This window comes from Mustela erminea, chromosome 7 (genome assembly GCF_009829155.1).
Source record: "Mustela erminea isolate mMusErm1 chromosome 7, mMusErm1.Pri, whole genome shotgun sequence".
NCBI classification, from domain to species: domain Eukaryota; kingdom Metazoa; phylum Chordata; class Mammalia; order Carnivora; family Mustelidae; genus Mustela; species Mustela erminea.
The window spans coordinates 102,236,917-102,259,588 of NC_045620.1; the positions used below are offsets into that span (position 1 = coordinate 102,236,917).

General features: G+C 41.5%; 1 protein-coding gene across 2 annotated transcripts in view; it reads right to left on the reverse strand.

The window, feature by feature from the left end:
• Window positions 1–1,459: 1,459 nt before the first annotated feature.
• Window positions 1,460–22,672, reverse strand: part of LOC116595879 (charged multivesicular body protein 3) — a 102,855-nt gene continuing 81,642 nt past the window's right edge. The window contains exons 5-7 of one of the 2 annotated variants that reach the window (XM_032352696.1): window positions 7,905–8,026; window positions 4,851–4,965; window positions 1,460–3,721 (exon numbers count right to left, since the gene is read on the reverse strand). In XM_032352696.1, the coding sequence (XP_032208587.1) occupies window positions 3,576–3,721; window positions 4,851–4,965; window positions 7,905–8,026 (383 nt within the window). In that variant the 3' untranslated portion in view covers window positions 1,460–3,575. The remainder of the gene's footprint in view (window positions 3,722–4,850; window positions 4,966–7,904; window positions 8,027–22,672) is intronic. The other variant, XM_032352695.1, reaches the window with a different exon arrangement.

The following is a 22,672-nucleotide window of genomic DNA, read 5'->3' on the forward strand; positions in this document are numbered from 1 at the left end:
CTTAACATGTTTTCAAGCAGTGCTTACTGCTTTTCCTCCCTGAGTAAGTTACAAGATAGGCAAACCAGAGATGAGCACCTTGTCTTAGCCCTTCATGATGGCCCACAGGTTTCAGACAAACAGGTAATTTGTGACTTAAGTATATATACTCTCTTTCACTGGAACTAGGGACCAGAGTCCTATAGTGAGAAAGTGAGCTCCTATCTTCAAGACTCTCCCAAGCCAAGCTGGGAGAGGGATTTGGCAAGAGCAAGTAAAATGCCACAAGGCTTTCATACTGTTTTTAAGTTGCTTTTTTCTTAATACAGTGTTCACTTGGTTGAGGTAAACTCTTGCTTTCCAGTTCTGACAAAGCTGGTTCCCAAAGTTTCTGGTACTTTTTAAAATGTTCCTCTGGAGGAATGGGTATACAGAGCTATCTACACCATTTTGCTGATGTTACACTATATATTTTCTTTAAAACTATAATTAATATATGAAGAGAAGTTCATTAGCTTAAAAAGTTATTTTCCTACTGTGGTTTAAATTTGCTCTTCTGCAAAGGTTTCAGTGGCTAAAGAAATGTTTCTTGCATCTCAAAAAAAACCTGTTTTGAATAAATTTGGGAAAAGCATATGAAAGCCTCTGAAAAGTTGTATAGAAACCTGCTTTTTGTTTATTTGAACCCAAAATTTCCCATTTATTTCATATAAGAGCCTTTCCTATTGATAATCAGCATTTGAAGAATGTCTGTGTCACTATAGTAGGACAAGAAAAGTCCTAGTTCTTCAGCTAGGGGTTGGGTGGCAGGAAAAGGTCAGAGGCAGGCATGGCTACTATTATTTAGGAATAAATATGAGTCATAACCCCTTCTTTTAAGAAGTTCTGAGACAGACAAGGAAATATATGACAAGGAGGTCTAAAGTCATGTGAGCTATACAAGTGGGAAGTGCTCAGGAAGGCATGGCAATATGGGGAGAATGGGGAGGGATGAGGAAGGGGCGGTAACAACCCGTCTAGAGGGAAATGGTGGGTGATCACCACAAACTGGATGATTATTTTTAGATAAGCTATATTTCCAAATAAAACAAAACAAATGGATTGGTGGTATGAGATACTATTCTGAGTACTCTTGACATTATTATTGGTTTTTTTTAGGGCATCAAGTAGATTCAGTCTGTAGTTGGGGCGGAGAGAGTGCTAGCTGGTGCTGCTGGTGCTGGCCCTATGTTGAGAGGCTGAGGACAGAGGAGAACTTTAGTACAGGTATTTACACCATTATTTCCTTTCCCAGATTGTGGACCTTCCAGGGCCAGGGCAGTATCTTACTGTGTTAGCCCTTGTTTCCAATGATGCCCAAAAGAATATGGAGGGAAAATGGACTATATGACATGGTAATAAGCCAACAATGCTCTTTCCTTAACCTGAAAGCAGGAATGGAGAAACAGGGCTTCTTCAAACAATGAAAACAAACCAACCCTACATTTAGATCATTTTATTTGAATGGTTGGAAGAGTGACTATAAATATTCTGTCCATCCATCCACCTGAATAAATTTTGATTATCCACGTAAGACAAAAATGTTCAGGGATTATGAGCATCCCTTAATTCCATTATCATTCTGTGAATAAACTAGCCAGATAAATGCAATCGTGAAACTATATCCTGTCAATATGTCTGTTCTTCTCAAGTTGATTTACAGATTCAAAGCAATCCCAATTGAAATCACAGCAAGTTAGTTTGTGGATATTGACAAGTGAATTCTAAAATTTATATGAAGAGGCAAAAGACCCAGAATAGCCAACACAATACTGATGAACAAGTTGAGGGACTGATGCTATCTGACTTCAAGACTTACTATAAAGATACAGCAATTAAGACAGGGTGGTATTGGTGAAAGGAGGCAGACACATCAAAGGAATAGAACCGAGAGCCTGAAACAGGCCCACATAAGTACAGTCAACTGATCTTTTGATCTTTGAAAAAGGAGTAAGGACAATACAATGCAGCAAAGATTGTCTTTCCAGCAAATCATGCTGGAACTGGACATCCCACATGCAAAAAAAGAATATACGCACAGACCTTACACACTTCACAAGAATTAAATCAAAATGGGTCAAAACCTAAATGCAAAACACAAAATTCCCCGAAGAGAACATAGAAGACCATGGGTATGACCATGACATAAGATCTAACACCAAAGGCATGATCATGAAAGAAATCATTGGGAAGCTGGATTTCATTTAAATTTGAAACTGGTCTGTGAAAGACAATAGGAAGGAGTGAGAAGACAAGCCACAGGTGGGAGAAAATATTCAAAATAAAAAACACATGTGAGAAAGGAGTGTTACCAGAGTATGCAAAGGACTCTTCAAACTCAACAATAAGAAAATGAACCACTCAATTAAAAATGGGCAAAAGGCCTAAACACCTCACCAGGAAAGATACACAGATGACCAAAAAAAAAAGCATATGAAAAAATGTTCTAGCATCATAATTTGCATAGGGAATTGCAAATTAAAACAACAGTGAGATACTACTACATACCTGTTAGAATGGTCAAGAGCCAAAACACTGATAACATCAACTACTCCCAAGGATGTGAGGATTAGGAACCGAGTCATGGCTGGTGGGAAAGCAGAACGGTACAGCCACTTTGGAAGCCAGTTTGGCAGTTTCTTAGAAAAGCAGACAGTCTTACCAGTGATCCAGCAACTGTGCTCCTTGGTATTTACCCAAGTGAGCTGAACAGCAGCAGCAACAGCAGAGAAAAGTGATTAGAGAATGAGAGAATCCTGCTCTCACAGCTGTCTGTTCTGGGTCTAGCTTGCACTGGGAAGGAGGGCAATGAAACCTACATACACACACCTGTCAGGACACAGTACACACATCCAGCCAACAGGACAAGGAGTTACCCTTCTTGAGGATCCTTTTGGTTAAACAGATGACAAAGCAGAAGTGTGGCTCCACACCACATCTGTGAAGGCTGGGGAATAGCATCCTCGGAGCAGAAGCCTCTCGTGCTGAGTTCCCACGTCCCATACGACTGGCTATAGCACCTCCTCTCTTTCCAAGGTCAACATATAATTTGAGACTGCAAACACCTTGAAAATTGACTGCACATGACAATCTACGATGAGACCAAGTGTTAATGCAGAAATTTATTAAAATCCACTTTATATAGTGTTTTAGGGACAAAAAAGGTAAGAGTTCTCAACATTCAGGCAATCAATTCTAATTTCCGAAGTGCTTCTGGAGAGACAGATTCCTTTGCCCTTTCCTCCAAAAGAAACTTCTGTTTATATTCCTGAAGATGATGCACTGCGAGAAGACCGATTCCTTTGCCCCCCCACAAGATACTTCTATGTATACCCGTGAAAATGATGCATTTATAACCCCGCCTCTCAAGGACAAACCCGTTGAGATCCCAAAACCTCGGCAAGATGGAGAGATATGAGCAGAGAACCTTCTCAGAACGCAGTGCTCGTTCAGAGGTGTAGTGCAAGAGACACATAAAATGGTGGCCGCTTCAGAGGAGTGTGCCGGCTCCTGGCAGGCGGGCAGGGAAGGAGCGTGAGGGCCCGGCGGGGCGGCCCCTAGCTGCGGAGTGTGGCCAGCCGGGACTGCATGGCCTCCAGGGCCTCCTCCTCCTCCTCCTCGTCTTCTGATGCTGCCATGGCTCCTGGAGGTTCTGGCTCTGGAAGGGCGTCGGTTACTTTACTAGGTGCTTTGCCCAATGCCCCTGAAGAGAAATAGGAAATCAATTAACCAAGTATCCTCTTAAAGTGGTCCCTCATCCTCTCCGCCATTCATGCCTGGACGAGGCCAGCAAGAAACAGAAAAGGGGCAATGAGCGAGCTGTTTGCATGGGGTTTTGCTCACTATGACAAACATGCAAACACCAGCTTGTCAGGAGACCAAGGTTACAATAACTGAGGATTCTGAGTTTTAGAATTTTGGTTCTGACACTCTTGGTTTAAAATCCTAAACACCAAATACTTAATTTTCAAGATTCATGAAGATGTTAAATGCCTCTCAGTCAAGCTAAATGGTTTCTAAACCTCCACAAAAATGTTTTCCTGGAGCAACTAGTCTTTCTCCCAACAATTTCAAAAGAAAGAAATAATTAATTTTAAAACATAAAAATTAAATGTCACCAATTTTTTATTAAACCTAAGTTCCAAAATCCAGAAGTAAAAATGAAGTTTAAAACCTCATTAACAATCTTTCGGAGATAACTACTATTTTTGTTTATTCCCTTTCCAGACTTCTTCTATAGGCGTGTTTTTCACACCAGAGTATGTATCAAAATAAACAAGACTTTTCTCACACATTGTACTGTGAACATCTTTCCATGTCAGTGAATGCATTTCTGCATTACCACAGCTATAAAGTATTCCATTCAAACAGATACAATACAGTTTAACCAATACTCTATTATTAGGCACTTAACTGGTTTCAAAGTTTTCAGTATGATAAATAATGCTCCTATAGACGTCCTTGAATTTATATCTTTCATTCACATCCTTAATTATAGAATAAACTCCTGGAAATCAATTTGTTAGGTCCAGGGCTTTTGACAGCTACTGCCAAACTGCTTTCGAGAAAGTCTTACCAACTTAAGCTCCCAATGGCAGTGTTGTGAGAGCACTGTTTCTCCTTACCACTTGAAAACTCTAGGAATTTTTAAAAAATCTTGGCGTTTTTAAAAAGATGGTTATGGATATTGTGCTTCTTTTTCAAATACTAATTTTATAATCTAAAACGTGTAGACATAAGATAGGCCTAAAGAAAAAGCTACTCGGTAACTCAGTGGCCGCAAGGAGAAGGACCACAGGAGGGGAGAAAGAGGAAGACTCTCGAGGCCATACCTGCTGTGATTTCAAAAAGAATTTTATCAATTTCCATTTCTGCTGCTTCTTCCATTTCTTCCTGATCATCCATGCTTTCAAAAGTGTCCTCTAACATTTCTTCTATGATACCAGCCTAAAGACAGAAAAAATCACATCATTTCCCTCAATAGGTCAATCTGGTCCCAGGGACTCCTCTGTGGGTCCAGTTCCACCCAAGTTCTAGTGTCCCCAAGTCCAGACCACCCTTCTGAGGGCTAACACCAAGACAGATGGCCACCGGAAAAAAACGATGCTCTCTCCCTCTCCGAAAAAAGGCAAAGGCCTCAGGGAAACTGTTCTCCATATTCAGCACCAGGGCTGGGAGTGGGGGGCCTCTCTCAGCAGAGCCTCATAGTAACCCAGACTGTAATTAGACAGACTTGGGAAGAACCTGCTGAAAATGAGTGTGCTCTGAGCTCTCTTAGGAAGCATGTGCCCTGGGGCGCCGCCTGGGTGGTTCAGTTGGTTAAGCGTCTGCCTTGGGCTCAAGTCCTGATCCCAGGGTCCTGAGATTGAGCCCGGCATTGGGCTCTCTGCTCACTGGGGAGCATGCTTCTCCCTCTCCCTCTTCATCTGCCACTGCCCCAGCCCCTGCTTATGCTCTCCCTCACTCTCTCTGTCAAATAAATAAAATCTTAAAAGAAAAACAAAAGAAAACGGAGTGGAGTCTTCATAGACTCTATAACATGTACTAAGAGTAGAGGAGGGTTCCATGGAACCCTGAAGAGGCATAAAGAGTACTTCAGCGTGTCTAGGTTACAGCTGCTGGTACAGGCCAGTCCAAGGGGAGTCTGGCAAGGATCAATCGGTTCACCAAAGACCGACTCCATTCCTGAGAGAATCAATAAGACAAGGTTTCTGGACCCAACAAGGTCACTCCCAGACTCTACTGGAAGCCTCATGTCTGGCAGCCTGAAGCCAATCACTCAGCCTCCTTTGTTCTCGAGGTAGCACGGCACCACCACCGGGCAAAAGAAAACCATTCTTGAACACTGCCCAACACAAAATGGACCCACAGCCTTCCTTGCCGAGCAGTGTCCTCGGCTCCCAAGTGAGACCATACTGTTTTTTGTTTGGTTTTGAAGCAAAAGGTCCTAAGAGCACCCTCTAATGAAAGAGGCCCCTGGTATCCCCGGGCAGAAGACATAGGAAGGGATGAGAAGCAGAAGGAAAGTATGGGTTTAGGCTTCTGAGAAGTGGCCAGACAGAAAAATCCTAATTCCTTTGCCATTTGCAAGAGCTAAGCCCCTTTGCTTTGTACCTTGATCCAGACTCATGGAGCAGAGGGTCCCTTGTGGCAGCTCTGGCCCTGGCTCCCCGGCATTGGCAGGGCATGGTGTGTGCTCATGGACCATGCCGATGACAGCTGACGTGAAGCAAGCCCTTTCTCCTGCCTTTCTGCTGCCAGACCATTCTTACCGACGTGAATAATAACCGTGTTCTACCCATTCTCAGATCACTTCCTCCCAACCTAAATGAACAAATCAACAAATGCACAGGTGGAGCCCTGTGACCTGAAGGAGTGGATGTCAGCTTGGTGTTGGAGGCTACCGTGCCGGAGGTTCAGGACGTGCTCCATAACCGGCTGACAGAGCCTACTGGAGTCCTGACTGTAACAGCCTTCCACATCCCGGAGGCAGACGTCATTCAGTCACTTATTCACTTATTCTATCTGCAACCATTCGTCAAATGCCTGCTCTGTGCCACACAACAGGCCAGGGTCTGGGAACAAACGGGATGACTAACATCACGTTTCCTGCCCTCAAGGAGCTGGGCCCCTACCAGAGGCTTCAGTTTGTACTTGAGGATGGAGCCTGGAACGGGTATCACATGCAGGTCTGCATTACTGTATTACTTTCAGCATTCAGAAACCGTTGTGAAGGGCGCCTGGGTGGCTCAGTTGTTATGCGTCTGCCTTCAGCTCAGGCTCAGGTAATGACCCCAGGGTCCCGAGATTGAGCCCCATATCGGGCTTCCTGCTCAACGGGAGGCCTGCTTCTCCCTCTACCACCCCCACTGCTTTGTTCCCTCTCTCGCCGTGTATCTCTCTCTCAAATAAACAAATAAAATCTTTAAAAAAAAGGGGGGGGGGGAACCATTGTGGAAAAGACCCCGGATTCTAAAAGGGGCTTCCCCTCAGATCCTGGTGGCTATGTAAGTTAGAATGAGTGGCCTGAAGTCATTCTAAGACTTCTCTGTAGAACTTTTTATCCAGTTCTACATGGACAGTCATCACAACTTGGGAAAAAAGATCCACACACCCCTTTGAAAGGACACGCACTCCTGACCCCATTTCCTCCTCCCTACTACTGCCCAAGCACTTCTGGTTCCAAAGACCTGGGTTCTGGGCATTATTATATGTTGTCATTCCATCAATTTTCTCCCGTTCCTCTTTCCCATGCCCTAGAGCTTTTCAATTCATAAATGAAATTCCCAAGGAAGAAAAGAAATTTTTCTACATAAGCTAATATATAAGAATCTGAGGTATCCAATGTTGGTGCTCAGGTCACAAGTCCAAAGTGAGAAACACATCTGTCTGAGGAACTTACTATCACCACTTGTGACACAGCTCAGGCAATAAGGTCAGACGTGTGTGCTCCAACCCCAGATCTGTCATTACTACCAAAGTCACTTAGGTAAATTACCTGGCAATCTGAAGACTTGATTTCCTCCTGCGTAAAATGGGGTAAAAAAAAAATAGCTTCCTCACAGGATCACTAGGAGGACTCTCTAGGACCACATGTATGATATACCACTGGCTGGCGGGGGGCTCAGTAACAATGTTTTCCTGAGCCTTGTCCCTGTCTGAAGGCCACCTGTAGGAGTCCTTTTTAGGCCTTGATCCTGGGACACTGGCAATACGACCCAGCCTCTGCCATGGCTCAACCAGCGTTAAGAGCTGCTCCTCTGTCTTCAAAATCCTTTCCGTCTGGCAACAGTGATCTATCCATTCCTGCCCACTCCTGGCCCTAGCCCCCTACCATCCGCTGGGAGTGACTGCTAGGAATGGGATGCAGGAGTGGCCCCAGTCACCTTCATCATCTCTTTGGACAGCTCCCTCATGGTGGCCTGGATTTCTGGGATCTTCACGAGACTCTGCATGGCCTTCATCACTTCTGTGCTCTTCTGCAGGGAACCAGCCACTCGCAAAACCGCTGGGGGAAAAGTAACAGGATTGCTTAACAGAACGTGACACAGGACTGGTACAAAGAGTAACAGTTCTAAGGTATTCTAATAGAACAGCAACAGGTGGACTCCCAAAGCTAGTTACGAACATACAGACTACATTACTCTGCTAGCTGACCCAGAGACTGACTTTCCCGAATTGTATGTGACTTTGGCTACAACAGGTACACATTCTCTGAGCATGCACACAGACTAGAGAGTGGCCTGAAGGCATGCACCTGATCTTTAAGGAAGAAGTCAGCTAGGAATGACTGCTGATACCCAAGACAAGTCACCTACAGGAGAACAGCCACACTAAAAAATTCAACACTTTAGGCTACCCAACCGGTGTTCCTCATACACCAGCCAATGGACAGCAGCTGCTCTGAGAGAGACCTGTCACTGGTCCTCAGGAAAATCAGAGAAATAAGGACAAGACCCATAGTGAGTCTGTGTGTCACAATATGGTGGTTACTGTTCCTTGTTAAGGAAACATTTTTGGTAGTCTGATCATATCCACTCTATATATTCTATCTAAGAAATCACAAACATAGCAGCTGATCATCCCTCTGCCCTGCCCCCCGGCCACACACACATCTGAAATGTGTCCAAATAGAGATTTCGCACCCCTCCAAATCTGTTCTGGACTTTCATGAGACTTAAAGTTCTGAGCTGTTCAACAACTGCTTTCACATCTAAGGGAAGACAAGAGGCAAGGAAATGAGTGACTGCGGAAATGACTAACATACAATTTTGAGGTTCTTCCGAAGGAGCAAGGAAGCTTGCTAGTTGGAGAATACTTCATCCCCTTCACGTGAGCATGAAGAAGTAAAATACTGACCTATTTATTGAGATTACAGCAGAAATACCAAAAATCCGTATGGCAGAAATAATAAATTATATATGCCATTACAATGATACAAAAAAGTTCTAAAATATTAGTTACAATTCATTATTGTAAAAAGGTAAGTGATGGGAAGAAGGGCAGAAATGAAGCGGATTCCATACAGTTCTTTCTGAACTGTCATGTTTGATGTCCACACAGGCCCAAGTTTTATCCTAATCTGGATCCTGAGTCCAGAGTGTGTGCTTGAACATGACATGTGTTCAATATTTTATTGAGCTGAATTAGTAAAAACAAATAAAATGATGGGAGACAGAAAAAAAAAAAAACGGTGGGACCAAAGTGTTAAAATACTAAAACATTAGTACTTTGAAAAAGGTATAAATTTCTGAATGTCAAAAAAGGGAAGAGTCAATATAGTGGGGACAAGAGGAAGCAAAAATAAACCTAGAAATAAAATTCCAAAAAATTTAATTTGATAATCAGGATTGCGGCAAGTGGATTTTTTAAAAGGCCAAAAATAAATGTGCACTGTATAATGAAAACTCAAAATAAAGATTATATATACAGAGAAAAATAAAAGACTAGACTATGATGTAGTTTCTATGTTCCACAAGGAAAGAAGCATGTGAAACAGACAAAAATTACAAAACTGGTCACCCCTACAAGAGAAGGAGAAGACAAGCTACAAGCTGGAAGAAAGTATTTGCAAAAGGCTTATGTGAGAAAGGACTATTATCCAAAGTATGCAAAGAACTCTTAAAACTCAATAATAAAATGAACAACTCAATTAAAAATGGGCAAAGACCTAAACAGATACCTCATATCAAGATCTACAGATGGCAAGGGAAAAAAAAACAAAAACAAAAAAAAACCCCAAAACCCCCACCAAAGCCCACATGAAAATATAATCAACATGTCACTAAGGAACTGCAAATTAAAACAAAGAGATACCACACATGTACTGAAACTGTCAAAATCCAGAACACTAACAACACTCAATGCTGGCAAGGATGTTGAACGATAGGAACTCTACTTCATTTCTGGTGGGAATGCAAAATGGTAGTACGCCACTCTGGAACACAATATGGCAATTTCTTACAAAACTAGATATATTCTTACTATGATCCAATAACTGTACTCCTTGGTATTTACCCAAATGAGCTGAAATGTAGGTCTACACCTACAGATGAGCAGCTTTCTTCCTAACTGCCAAAACTTAGAAGCAACCAAAATGTTGCTTGAAAGTTAGCAATACCAAAAAATAAAATAAATAAATAAATAAATAAGTGAACAGAAACAGATAGTGTGGTACATACAGACATCGGAATATTCACTACTAAAAAGAACTCCCTAGCCACTAACAAATGAAGGGGACTTACTTCCATGCATATTACTAAATTAAGCCAATCTAAAAGGCTTACACACTGTATGATTATAACCATATGCCATTATGGAAAAGGCAAAAACTAGGGAGGCAGTAAAAAGACCAGTGGTTGCCAGGGGTTATGGGGGAGAAAGGGTGTGTGAACAGGCAGAACACGGAACATGTTTCACTACATACATTTCATAAAAAAGGATCTCTGAGGCACCTGGGTATCTCAGTCAGTTAAGCTGCGAGGCATGGAGCCTGCTTAAGATTCTCTCTCCCCGGGTATGTGCTTTGGTGAGTGCTGTGAAGTGTGTAAACCTGGTGATTCACAGACCTGTACCCCTGGGGATAAAAATATATGTTTATAAAAAATAAAAAATTAAAAAAAAAAAAAAGAGAAGCTCCCCCCCCCCCCAAAAAAAAAAAGATTCTCTCTCCCCCTGCCCCCTCTACTCTCTGACCCCGAGCACACGCGCTCTTTCTCTAAAGAAAAAAAAACCTCCAAAAGGTTAAAACAACACAGAAAACATTAATAAGTTAGCATTATAAAAACCAGCTGTTATTTAGAATTAGATCAAAGTCACACAGAAATAAGCATTTCCTGGTTACAGCTCTTTCTGCTAGCTCCTCCCCAGCCCACTGCCAGGCCTTCCTGTTGCTCTGCAGTGTTCCAGGCTCCTCCCGCTGTGGGGTCGCTGCGTATGCTCCTCCCTCAACGTGCAGTGCAGGGCCTTGTGAGCAGCTCTCTAGAGTGGGGACAAGGACCATCAAATCTTCTCACTACGGTACCATTCTGGTAATTCATGTTTGCCCAAGGGACAAGATGTTTCATCTGAAGTGGATTCATGATTTTACTCCCAGTGCCTAACATTGTGCCTGACATGCTGACACTCAAATATGTGTTGAAGAAAGCAACAAATGAACTCAGAAGACAAGGAAAACTATATTCAAATTTGACTTTAGGGGGTGTCTGGGTGGCTCAGTTGTTAAGCGTCTGCCTTCAGCTCAGGTCATGATCCCAGGGTCCTCGGAATAGCCCCACATCGGGCTGTCTACTCAGCGAGGCACCTGCTTTTCTCCCTCTCCCACTCCTTCTGCTTGTGTTCCCTCTCTCCGTCAAATAATAAAATCTTAAAAAAAAATTGACTTAAAAAATGTTAAACATCGTCATGTCTTAATAGCAAACACACTGGTAGTTAAATAAGACTCAAGTGCACCTACCTACTTAAATATTGGCATATTTAAGTCAAAAATGTGGTTTTCCTTTCTTGTACTTATCATTAAAATTCCAGAACTTTTTTTTTTTTTTTTACAGAAAATCAATTTCATACGGCAAAAGGGGAGGGACTAAAAGTAATTAGTTCTCCCCAAATTTTCAATTAGACATAGAATGGCTACATATCAAATGTGAAAGAAATTAAAATCCAGAAATAAACGTAAGAAACAATGCATTTAAAACCCAGAAACAGGCAGCCGCCACACGGAGCTGGCCCTCTCTGGGACCCCAGCCGCCGTGCTCCTCCCCATGGACCCCCAGGCGTCTAGCACCCGTGCTGCGGCTGGTTTGCACTCGCGGAGCCGATCGCTGTCGTGCGGCTGGCGATGCTTCCAGTCGTTGACGCTTCCAGTCGTGATCCGATGACCACCGTGTTCAAGCCGCCACGGGGGCACCCAGCTTTTGCCCGCCGCCTCGTCTCTGCGGCCCAGGACGGCAGGGCCCTCGCTGGCTGCTCATCGCCGGACCCTCCCCACCTCGCTGAGCATGGAGCAGCTCAGAAGACAGGAACAGTCCACTTTGTAAACCGCACCGGCGAAGACATTAACAGCCAAAGGAAAAGTTGGTGACTCTACTGGACATGGTGAGGGAAAATAATCTAGATATTGATGGTTCTGGTGCATGTGAGGGAACCCTGGCTTGCTCCACCGTCACCTCATCTTTGAAGAGCACATACTGGAGAAGTTAGAAGCAGTCACTGATGAGGAGAATGGCATGCTCGCTCCGGCACGCAGATTAACAGATCTCGACTGGGCTGCCAAATCTATTTGACAAAAGCAATGGACAACAGGACAGTTGGAGTTCCTGATGCTGTGGCTGATGCCTGACAAGCCGTGGATGTGGGCAAGAACTGCTAAGCTAGAATAAATTGGAATATTTTCACAAAATTTTACCTATTTTTATAATTCTTATTTCTTAATGTAATTACATGAGAACATGGGTGAAGGGGTTTATTATTATGATTAGCTTTACCACTTTAATTGACCTTACATAACCACTGCATTTTGTGTTCTAAAAGTATGCAATCTTTATTTTGGTCAACTTATAAAAGGCAAATCAAATATTAGAAAATGACTTAATATTATAGAACCTTACATATTTTACCTTAGGTTTAACAACTTTAGCAAGATATTTTCACCTAAACCTTATACCTAATTACATGTAAGTTAGGTTTAAAAGGTATTATTTTTGGGGAACCTGGGTGGCTCAGTGGGTTGGGGCCTCTGCCTTCGGCTCAGGTCATGATCTCAGGGTCCTGAGATCGAGCCCCACACGGGCTCTCTGCTCAGTGAGGAGCCTGCTTCCTCCTCTCTCTCTCTGCCTGCCTCTCTGCCTGCTTGTGATCTCTGTCTGTCAAATAAATAAATAAAATATTTAAAAAAAAGGTATTATTTTCCCTGTTAGATGTATGTGAAGGCAGAGATCAAAAATGGCTTGTCTAGAGCCATAGAACAAATTAGAAAATATGTATTAGAACCCGTATCTTATTACAAGTTATGTGTTCAGACTGAAACTAGAGAAATTATGAGTATCTTATTAATAGCAATAATGGACAAAACTAATCGCTCAGTAAACTGCTTAATTTCAAAGACTATTACTGCCCTCTCAATAAAGATTTCAGAATTTTGATCCAGTGCTTGGGCAGGGGGGACAGGGACAGAATAAACATAAAACACAACAACAAAAAGCATTTAACACCCAAGAATAAACACTAAAAAATTAAAGAATTTAAAGGGTTAACTTTTAGCAGTTCACTGTGGAAATTTCCAATATACACAAAAGGAGAGAAGTGTCATTTCACCAAAGAGGAGATATGGCTGGCAAGTAAGCACATGAAAAAATGTTGCTACTCATCAGCCACAAGGGAAATGCAAAGTAAAACCATGATCAGCTCCACACACCCATCAGAATAGCCAAAATAAAAAATAGTGACAACTACCAAATGTTGTGGAGGATGCAGAAAAACTGGATCACTCATACACTGGCATGTAGGAATTTAAAATGTACCACCACACTGGGTAACAGTCTGACAGTTCCTTATATACAACCACAAACCCAGCAATTGTTCATCTATTCAGAGAAAAGATGTATGTTCTTGCAAAAACCTGTATACTTGTAGAGCAGCTTTATTCAACATAGCTGATTGCTGAAAACAACCCAGAAGTCCTTCAACAGGTAAATGGTAAAACTGTGGCACATACATACCATGGAATACTACTCAGCAATAACAAAGGAATGAACTGCTGACACATGCAAATCCTGGGTTAATTTCCAGAGAATAAAACTGAGTGGGGGGAAAAAAAAAATCAATCCCAAGAGGTTACATACTGATTCCATTTATATAACATTCCTGAAATGACAAAATTCTAAAATAGGAGAACAGATCAGTGGTTGCTGGAGATGGGCAGGGAGGGAGATGCCAGAGATAGGTGGGTAGGTGTGGTTATAAATGGACAATATGAGGGATCCTTATAGAGATGGAAACTGAAAACATTCTTCAGCTTGCCTATATCATCAATGCCAATACCGTGGTTAAGATATTGTACTATAATTTTGTAAAATGTTATCATTTGGGGAAAATTGGCAAAGAGTACACAGAATCTCCATGTATTACTTTTCATAACTGCATGTATGTAAATCTATAGTTATGTCAAAATAAAAACCTTAATTAAAAATCTTCAGAAAACAATAAGGTAGGGGTGCCTGAGTGGTTCAGCCTGTTAAGCATCTGCCCTTGGCTGAGGGTCCTGGATGGAGTCCTGTATCAGGCTCCCTGCTCAGTGGGGAGTCTGCTTCTCCTTCTCCCTCTATCCCTGTTTGTTCTCTCCCTCTCTCTAAATAAAACATTAAAAAAGAATATATAAAAATAAAGCAGTAATGTATTCCCATGCCTGCCTGCTAAAAAAGATATTATACACACAAAAATACAAGTTCTGCTATGAATACTACTAAGACAATAACCAAAGACAGAAACAAAAGTAGCTAGAGGCTTCACTTTATAATCAGCAATGCAAAGACTAATGCAGATACCCTGAAAAGAATTTGACACCAGTAATAAAAACAAAAGTACAAAACTCTAGGTATTGTGGGTTCTTGTGGAAATTACAGTTGAACTTAAAAAAACAGAAAAGGAAATTAAAGTAAGTATCAAAAATGGCACGAACACCAAAATGCTGCAGTTCCTTGATACCGAGGGCCCAGGGGAGGAAGACACTCATCAACTGAACTGATGATGGTTTTTAAAAGACAATCCAAACATGACAATCACAAACGGAACGAATACAATTTTGAGAAAATATGGAATCTTAATATTTCACAATAACATGTGAAAGCACAGAGAAGTGACAAAAACACTCAAGCCTCAAAATCAGTATCTTTGAAAAGAATAAGATACTTCTTCCTTATAATAAGGTTCAGAAAAAGTTAAAAGATAAATGATATTAAAAAAAAGATAAATGATTTACAAGAAACATCTGATACATAAGAAATAAAGAACAGAAAGATAAAAATTAAAAAGGAGACAATAAACATCCTATAATATGGGGAACTTAACCAAAGGCCATAAAAGAGAATTATAGTCATTAAAAATTACTGGAACCATGCACATTTGGGAAACTTTCAAAATTTAAAATTAAGTTTATTTCTAATTTATGTTACCACTTGAAAAAATAATTTGAAACAGTTTACTACAAAGACATTGCATTAGCAGGTATGATAAAATACAGAAGTGGGGCTCCTCAGTGGCTTAGTCTATTAAGCATCTGCTTTTGGCTCAGGTCGTGATCCCAGGGTCCTAGGATCAAGCCCCACGTTGGGCTCCCTGCTCAGGAGGGACTCTGCTTCCCCCTCCTCCCCACTTTGCTCTCTCTTGGTACCCGTGTTACTATCTCTCTTTCTTTCTCGAAAAAGTGAATAAAATCTTAAAAAAAAAAAATAGAAAAGCTAAAAAGGGTGAGTTGATTCCACAAATGTAGGCCTAAGTTTCTCAACAACGGCACGATGAATGGTTTGGGCTGGACAGTTCTGCTGCGGGCGGCTGTTCTACGCATTCACAATGTTCAGCAGCATCCCTGGCTTCCACCCACGGTATGCCATTACCATTTCCCCCCCAGCCCTCTCCAGTTGTGACAAGCAAAAATATCTCCAAACACTGCCAAATGTCCCCTGAAGGGCATAACCACCCTCTGCTTGGGATCACTGACTTGGACTGGTAGAGTTACTGTAACTGAGAATAAATTTACCTTTAGCATCTCGACAGCTGAGGCAAAGAGGTTAACAGTGTTCTGAGCCTCGGTAAGGACACTCAGTGGTCGAAGCATTCTGTTTCATTAGGGAAGATCATTTTTTCCCAGCACTGGGTTCTAACAGAAATTTCACACCCCAATCTTTACTGCCTATACCAGTAATTGTATAGAAGTTATAGAAATAGTCTTCATTTAGCTGTATCTTATCCACTAAAAAACAAGCAAAAGAATATTGTGCAAATACAGCTCAGGAAAGGCATTTCTGTGGGCAGCAAAGCTTAGAGGGGTGAAAATGTGGCTTTTTGATGATCCAGCTTGCTACAGATGGGACCTTAAAACTTTGAGGACAACTATGTCATGTCACTCACTTAATGTCAATTATATGTTCTTGTACACTTACAGCTCCATAAAAGTATTCCAATCAACTATAACTAAAACTAAAAAGAAAACAAACAGAATCAATCAATTTGTTAGGGAGGTATTTTTTATCCTTTTAAAAACTTCTATTAATACTGTATTTTGTTTGTGCAAAGGAAAAATATTTCATTTGAAAAAGACCATTTGCTCTATAGATTTTGGATTTGTGAAAGTTTTAAAGGAAAACATTTAAAACCACTGAATAAACACATGGATAATACATAACACAGATACATATTTATTTTAGAAGATTATTGTTCAGCAAATCTTACAGAAATTGAGTTTTAATTTTGTATATGCTAGATCATATTAAACATTAAATGCCAAATAAAGGGAAAAGTCTATGTGTTCCTATATGTTTATTTATGGGGTTAGATTTGGAAACGTGGGTAAGAAATATATACACAGGCATATCTATTACTGTATTATCCATTATATGTAGTACATATAATTTTATGTTTATGTACATAAGAACAGTATGTCCTTATATTACGGATCATTTATATATAAAATGACACACTACTAGAGTAAAGAAAACAAACTACCCGGAAGTTCAAAAGACACTGTAATAGTAGTTACTGGTGGAGAAGAGGGCTGAGGCCAAAACAAGGGAATTGGTGAACACTTTTTATTTTATATATTTATGTAGTACTTTTGTAATACAGTAAGCCTGCATAACTTAATTAAAAATTTCTTATTGACCATCAGTTTAAATTTCACAAACACTGTGTTTTACCTCAAAGATCCACACTTGGCAAACTCGCTTTCAAGTGCTCCAATCAAAGCAAGAAAACAAAACAGAGAGGCCACAGAAGGAAACCGGAACAGGTCCCTAGGTGGAGGGGCTGCCCTAGGCTGACCCTCTCTTTTCATTGCCTTTCTTGCTGCTCTGGTCACTCTGCCCCAACTACCCACGGGCTCAGAGCTCCCATTTCCACGATGGCGCAGCATCCAGGCCTGGCCCACTTTTACAAAATATGCATAAGAGAAATAAGTCAAGCAGAGAGAGTCAATTATCATATGGTTTCACTTATTTGTGGAGCACAACAAATATCATGGAGGACAAGGGGTGTTAGAGAGGAGAAGAAGGGAGTTGGGGTAAATTGGAAGGGGAGGTGAATCACGAGAGACTATGGACTCTGAAAAACAATCTGAGGGGTTTGAAGTGGCGGGGGGGTGGGAGGTTGGGGTACCAGGTGGTGGGTATTATAGAGGGCACGGATTGCATGGAGCACTGGGTGTGGTGAAAAAATAATGAATACTGTTTTTCTGAAAATAAATAAATTGAAAAAATTAAAAAAATATATGCATAACATAAAACTTACTGTTTTCATCATTTTTAAGTGTCACATTCACACTGTTGTGCAACCATCACCACCGTCTCTAGATCTTTTTTCATCTCCCCAAACTGAAATTCTGTCTCCATTAAACTCTCAGTGTCCCATTTCCCCTCTTTCCAATGCCCGGCACACACCGCTGTACTTTCTGTCCTTATAGATCTGACTGTTCTAGGTACCTCCTCCCGCAAGTGACATATAGTTGCTACCTATTCTTTGGTGACAGGGCTATTATACTTAGCATAATGCCTTCAGGGTTCATTCACAGTGTAACAGCACGTCAGTATTTCCTTCCTTTTTAACTGAAGTTGAATGACATTCCGCTGTGTGTACACACATTTTATCCATTCATCCTTCAATGGACACTCAGATTACCTTAAACTTTTGCCTACTGTCAATAATGTGACTATGAACATGGATGTACAAATATCTGAGTCCCTGCTTTCAATTCTTTTAGGGGTATACCCAGAGCTGGAATTTCTGGATCACAAGGCAATTCTCTTTCCTGCCCCATCGAACCTCTCTTTTAATTTACTCCCCTAATTAAAACATACTCATCACCTGTCTTATTCTGCAAGAAGATGCTGTCAGAAAGCGATCACTTGCAAACCATCTAATCATGACAGTGTATTAATAGCTGACAAGGTTTAACGTATTACCCCTCCCAGGCACATCTGCATTTTAACCGAATAACATCTTAAGGAAAATGACTTCATCAAATGTTGGCTTTTCAAAGCAGAAGCAGGCAGAGGGTGGAAGGGGGGGTGGACATCAAGGGCAAAACCCTAATATCTCAGGAACTCTCAGTACAGTATTTCTGATTTTCTCTTTTCTCATTCTAAAATGTAGACTCCTCCCTCCTGCCTTGTCCTTGATGCCACCTTCAGTTACCTTCTCTGCTGTATTTATTAATTTGCCAACAGGAACTTCCTACTACAGACCCTGGCAACAACCCTCCCTGGGAGTTCCTCCCACTGTGCTTAGGTGCTGGGAAGCAGGGGGATCCTGCTGGAGTCAGTCTGGACAGCCCCAAACAGAATCTCCATTTTCTCTTTAGAGTCTCTCCCCTCCCTGTGGTTTCCAATGTCTTTAATGGCCCTGCATTCTTCCCAGGTTCAAGGGCTTAGAGCATTTCCAGCTCATTTATACCTTCGCCACGGCCATTTACTCTGCATCCAGACTAGGCCTTCCCAGTGTCCTCTCTTCACTGGGAGCCGTCAGACTGATCCACTCAGGCCCTGCCCGCTCAGCAGCTCCAGCCACCCCCGGCCCCACCCACTGCCACCATTCCACGGGGCCAGATCCTCGCTGCACAGCCCTCTGTGCTTACAGGGTGCCGCGGTGCTCCGCTGCCTATGAGAAGGACAGCTCCTCAGATTAACTTATAAAACTGACTCCAAGTTACCTTTGGAGCTTTACCTCCCACCACTGCCCCTCTTAATGTGCTCTTGTCAAATGGAATCAAGTGCTGTTTGCTGAACACAGCCCGAAACGTTCCCCTGTGCCTCGGTACACCCTAATCGGTCAACACAGAGGACTCCGATTCTCCCCAAGATACTCTTCCTCTGTACTCCCCTTGCATCTCACCTGTGCCATCACCATCGCCGTCTAAACCGGAGCTTGCCTCTGAAAACCCTTCCTCTCCTAACAGCTGTAAAAAACCATCCTCACCTTCCTGATCAGCCTCTCTGACCAACCCTCCCCCTTGCTCTCAGGCACCCCAACCTCCCAGAACTTCCTTCAGTGCTTTAAGTGCACAGTTCTTTTCGGCCCTGGGGCTTTCTGGCAGTCTGGTTGGACCCTTCCCCATCCCCTGCCACCCACACTTCCTTCTTCAGGTATCATCAGTTCCCTTTTACAAGTCCCCTGGTGCTTACTGCGAATTTGCAGGACATCTACTTACTTCTTAAATTTATTATTTATTATGTATTTTTATTTTTGTTAAATTTATCTGATTATTTGTTTACCACCCCATACTCTAGAGGGCAATGACTGTCCTGTAATGTTGATTAATTCATTCCCTGTGCCCAGCAATATATCTGGCACATAATACGGGCTAAAAAAAATGGATCAAATGCATTATCATTTTGCTCTTTGTAGCTTAGTCTATCTGCCTGAGAAGACCGGGGAAGGTCCTCACGCAGCCTACACTCAATCTAGCCTCCCCACCCTTTCTCCCTCTCTCTTTCTTCCTTAAAAAAAAAAAAAAAAAAAAAAAAAAAAAGGAGATAAAGGGAAGAAGGGGGTGGTGGGAAGGAGCTCTGAGAAACACAGTTCAAGGAACACTAGAATATTTCAGAAAGAAGACAATCAATATGGGGAACAAATTGTGTTTATGAAGTAAGAAAAGGATGATTAAAAAAAAAATAGAGATCTCTTTTCTGTAAATAAAATTAAAACAGCCAAAATAAAGAATTCAAGAAAAGAAATGGAAAATAAAGTTGAGGAAATTTCTCAGAAAGGAAAACGCAGTGACAAAACTGATGACAGCTGATATTCTGAACCTACATGTAAAGCAATCACCCCACGCCAGGTGTTGAATAAGCCTCACACCTACCCTATGAGGAAGGTGCTATTATGATTTTCAAAATGGAAAACAGGAAAGGTAAGAAATTTAAGAATCGGTCTGGGAAATCTGACAACTAAAATCTTTTGCTTCCAGAAAGAAACAGAAAATACAATGGCAAGGAAATAATCACATGAACACATCCAAGAACTAAGAGAACAGGGAGTAGAAGGGACAGAACCCCTGTCTTAGGAAGCCATGTGGAAATATTCCCAGATGAAAGTGTTCGAGGTCTTGGGCTCCCAGAGGAAAATGCAGGGAGGAGGTGTGGGTGCAGCTGAGGTGCACCAGCCAAGATTTCTGTGCAGGCATGGCAACTGTGACACACCCACAAAGACAGAAGTGGAGACGCCACCCATACACTAGGTGGCAAAGTCGGGCTTGTAGATAAAAATGTGCAAAGCAACACCTGGAGGAAGGAGGTTAGGTGAGGTCATACGGGGACAGAGAACCTGGAAAACAGCAGAGGATCTATAACGGAGCTTTGGAGCACTTGGACATTTAAAGACCAAACAGGTATCTTACTTCTTGGTTGTGATAAAACCACAAATAATATATATTTGAAACCAAGAATAAAATATATTATTATGGGTGTATAAAGGATAACAGGCTTCTGACTTCTCTGCAGTACATACGAGAGCTTTCGTTATGCTCACTATTGAAAGAACACGCTACAGGAGAAGAGATTTTTCATGCAGATTACTTGTGAGCTGTAACTGTTTGGAAAGGTTTTTAGGAATGAGTACACAGAAAGAAAAGGTGAAAAGAAGACTGTGATCAAGTACACTAGTTCCCAAGAAATGTTATTTGCTATGAACAAGGTAACATTTCTCAAAAATTACAAAGTTTGACGAAGACTGGTAAAGAGGTATGGAAAAAAGAACTCTCATCCACTGAACTCATTCATGACAGTGGTTACCTGTGGGGAGGCTGAGAGAGAAGGGGCTGGAACTGGGAAGGCTTATTAAAGGAGCTTCAACTGTAGTAATATGGCTTCTTCTATAATATAAAACTGAAGCAAATATAGCAAGTGTCAAATTTTATTAATTCTGGGTGATAGGAACCTAAGCATCTAGTGTATTATCCGGTGAACTTTTATCTTTGCAACTGGGGAAACAAAAGAGGCTGTGCATATAGTGGTTTATTCGTGGGAAAAGCGGGGAGCACAGTAAGCTGTACGTTTTCTAATGATGATTCAGTAAAGGAGATACTGAAAAATTTTACAGTAAGTTCATCATGGGAAACTGAACATGTATGCTGCAGAAAGAACAGGATGTAAGAAAGAAATCCTTGCTGGCTGTGAAAGGCAAGAGTACACCTAAGCTTTCAAAATGACAGGTTAGATTAGATTATTTCTTCCAGGTACGCTCGCGCTCTCTCTCTCTCTACTCTGGCTTCTTCAAAGGCATGTATCTAGATTATATATCTAGTATTTAAAAAGCATGTGCGTGTGCGTGTGTGTGCATGTGTATAAATATGTGTATGTATAATTACTTAGAGCTGAAATAATAGATTTTAAAGAAGATGTGGTGTGGTTGTTTTCGTTTTTTTTTTCCCCCTCCTTCCCAATCCATTATTACTATATTCAGTATCTTCAGAAAGAAACTGATGGTTTATTCATTACTAGGCGTTTTTAACAACCACTTCTCAGTGTTAACATTGAACCCAAAGGAATACTTTCAGAACCAAATAAAACCAAATAATGGATCAGGTACTCATTTGGCACCAGCCCCTAATCTGAAACATTCAAGTCCCCTAGCTTTTGAATGTGCCGTATCATCAATGTCGTATCTGACAGCTGAAAACATTCCTTAGTGAAAAATTTCACTGTAATTTCTGAGTCAGTACTCAAGTCTAAATATCTGAGAGTCACTTGCTGCCTTTCTCAAGGAATGATACTTCTGAGTTAGGACTTCTTAATTTAACAGAAATTAAGTAAAAAACCAGAAACCAAATGGATATAAAATTTAATCTATGACTCAAGCTGCCTCTGACCTGGAGACAGATACCTGTGAAAGATCACAACAGTATTATACTGGACAATAAAAGAAAACTCAATTATGTTTATTTTGTTTTAAATATTACAACATGTTTTTAAAATTAAACTGATAGTTCCCATGTGTGCTGAACACCCATTACATAGTGTACAGATTCCTAAAATGTAAGGAAGCATTAAAGGGCCAGAGATTAGCATAAAGGGCCAGAGATAAGGCACAAAAGGAAGTGGGTAAAAGCTAAAGACAAATATGGACTATTTTAAAATTCTGGCTAGGGGGTGCCTGGGTGGCTCAGTGGGTTAAAGCCTCTGCTTTTGGCTCAGGTCGTGAACTCAGGATACTGGGATCGAGCCCTGCATCGGGCTCCCTGCTCCCCCCTCTCTCTCCGCCCGCCTCTCTGCCTACTTATGATCTCTGTCTGTCAAATAAATAAATAAATCTTAAAAAAAAAAAAAAAAATTCTGGCTCCGGTGGTCTGCACCCAAACCAGGGAAATGCTCCTCTTCCTCCTCTAACGCACTTCTTACTCCCATAACTCAATGCTCAGGTCACTTTTAAGACACTATTCACACGAGGGAAAATA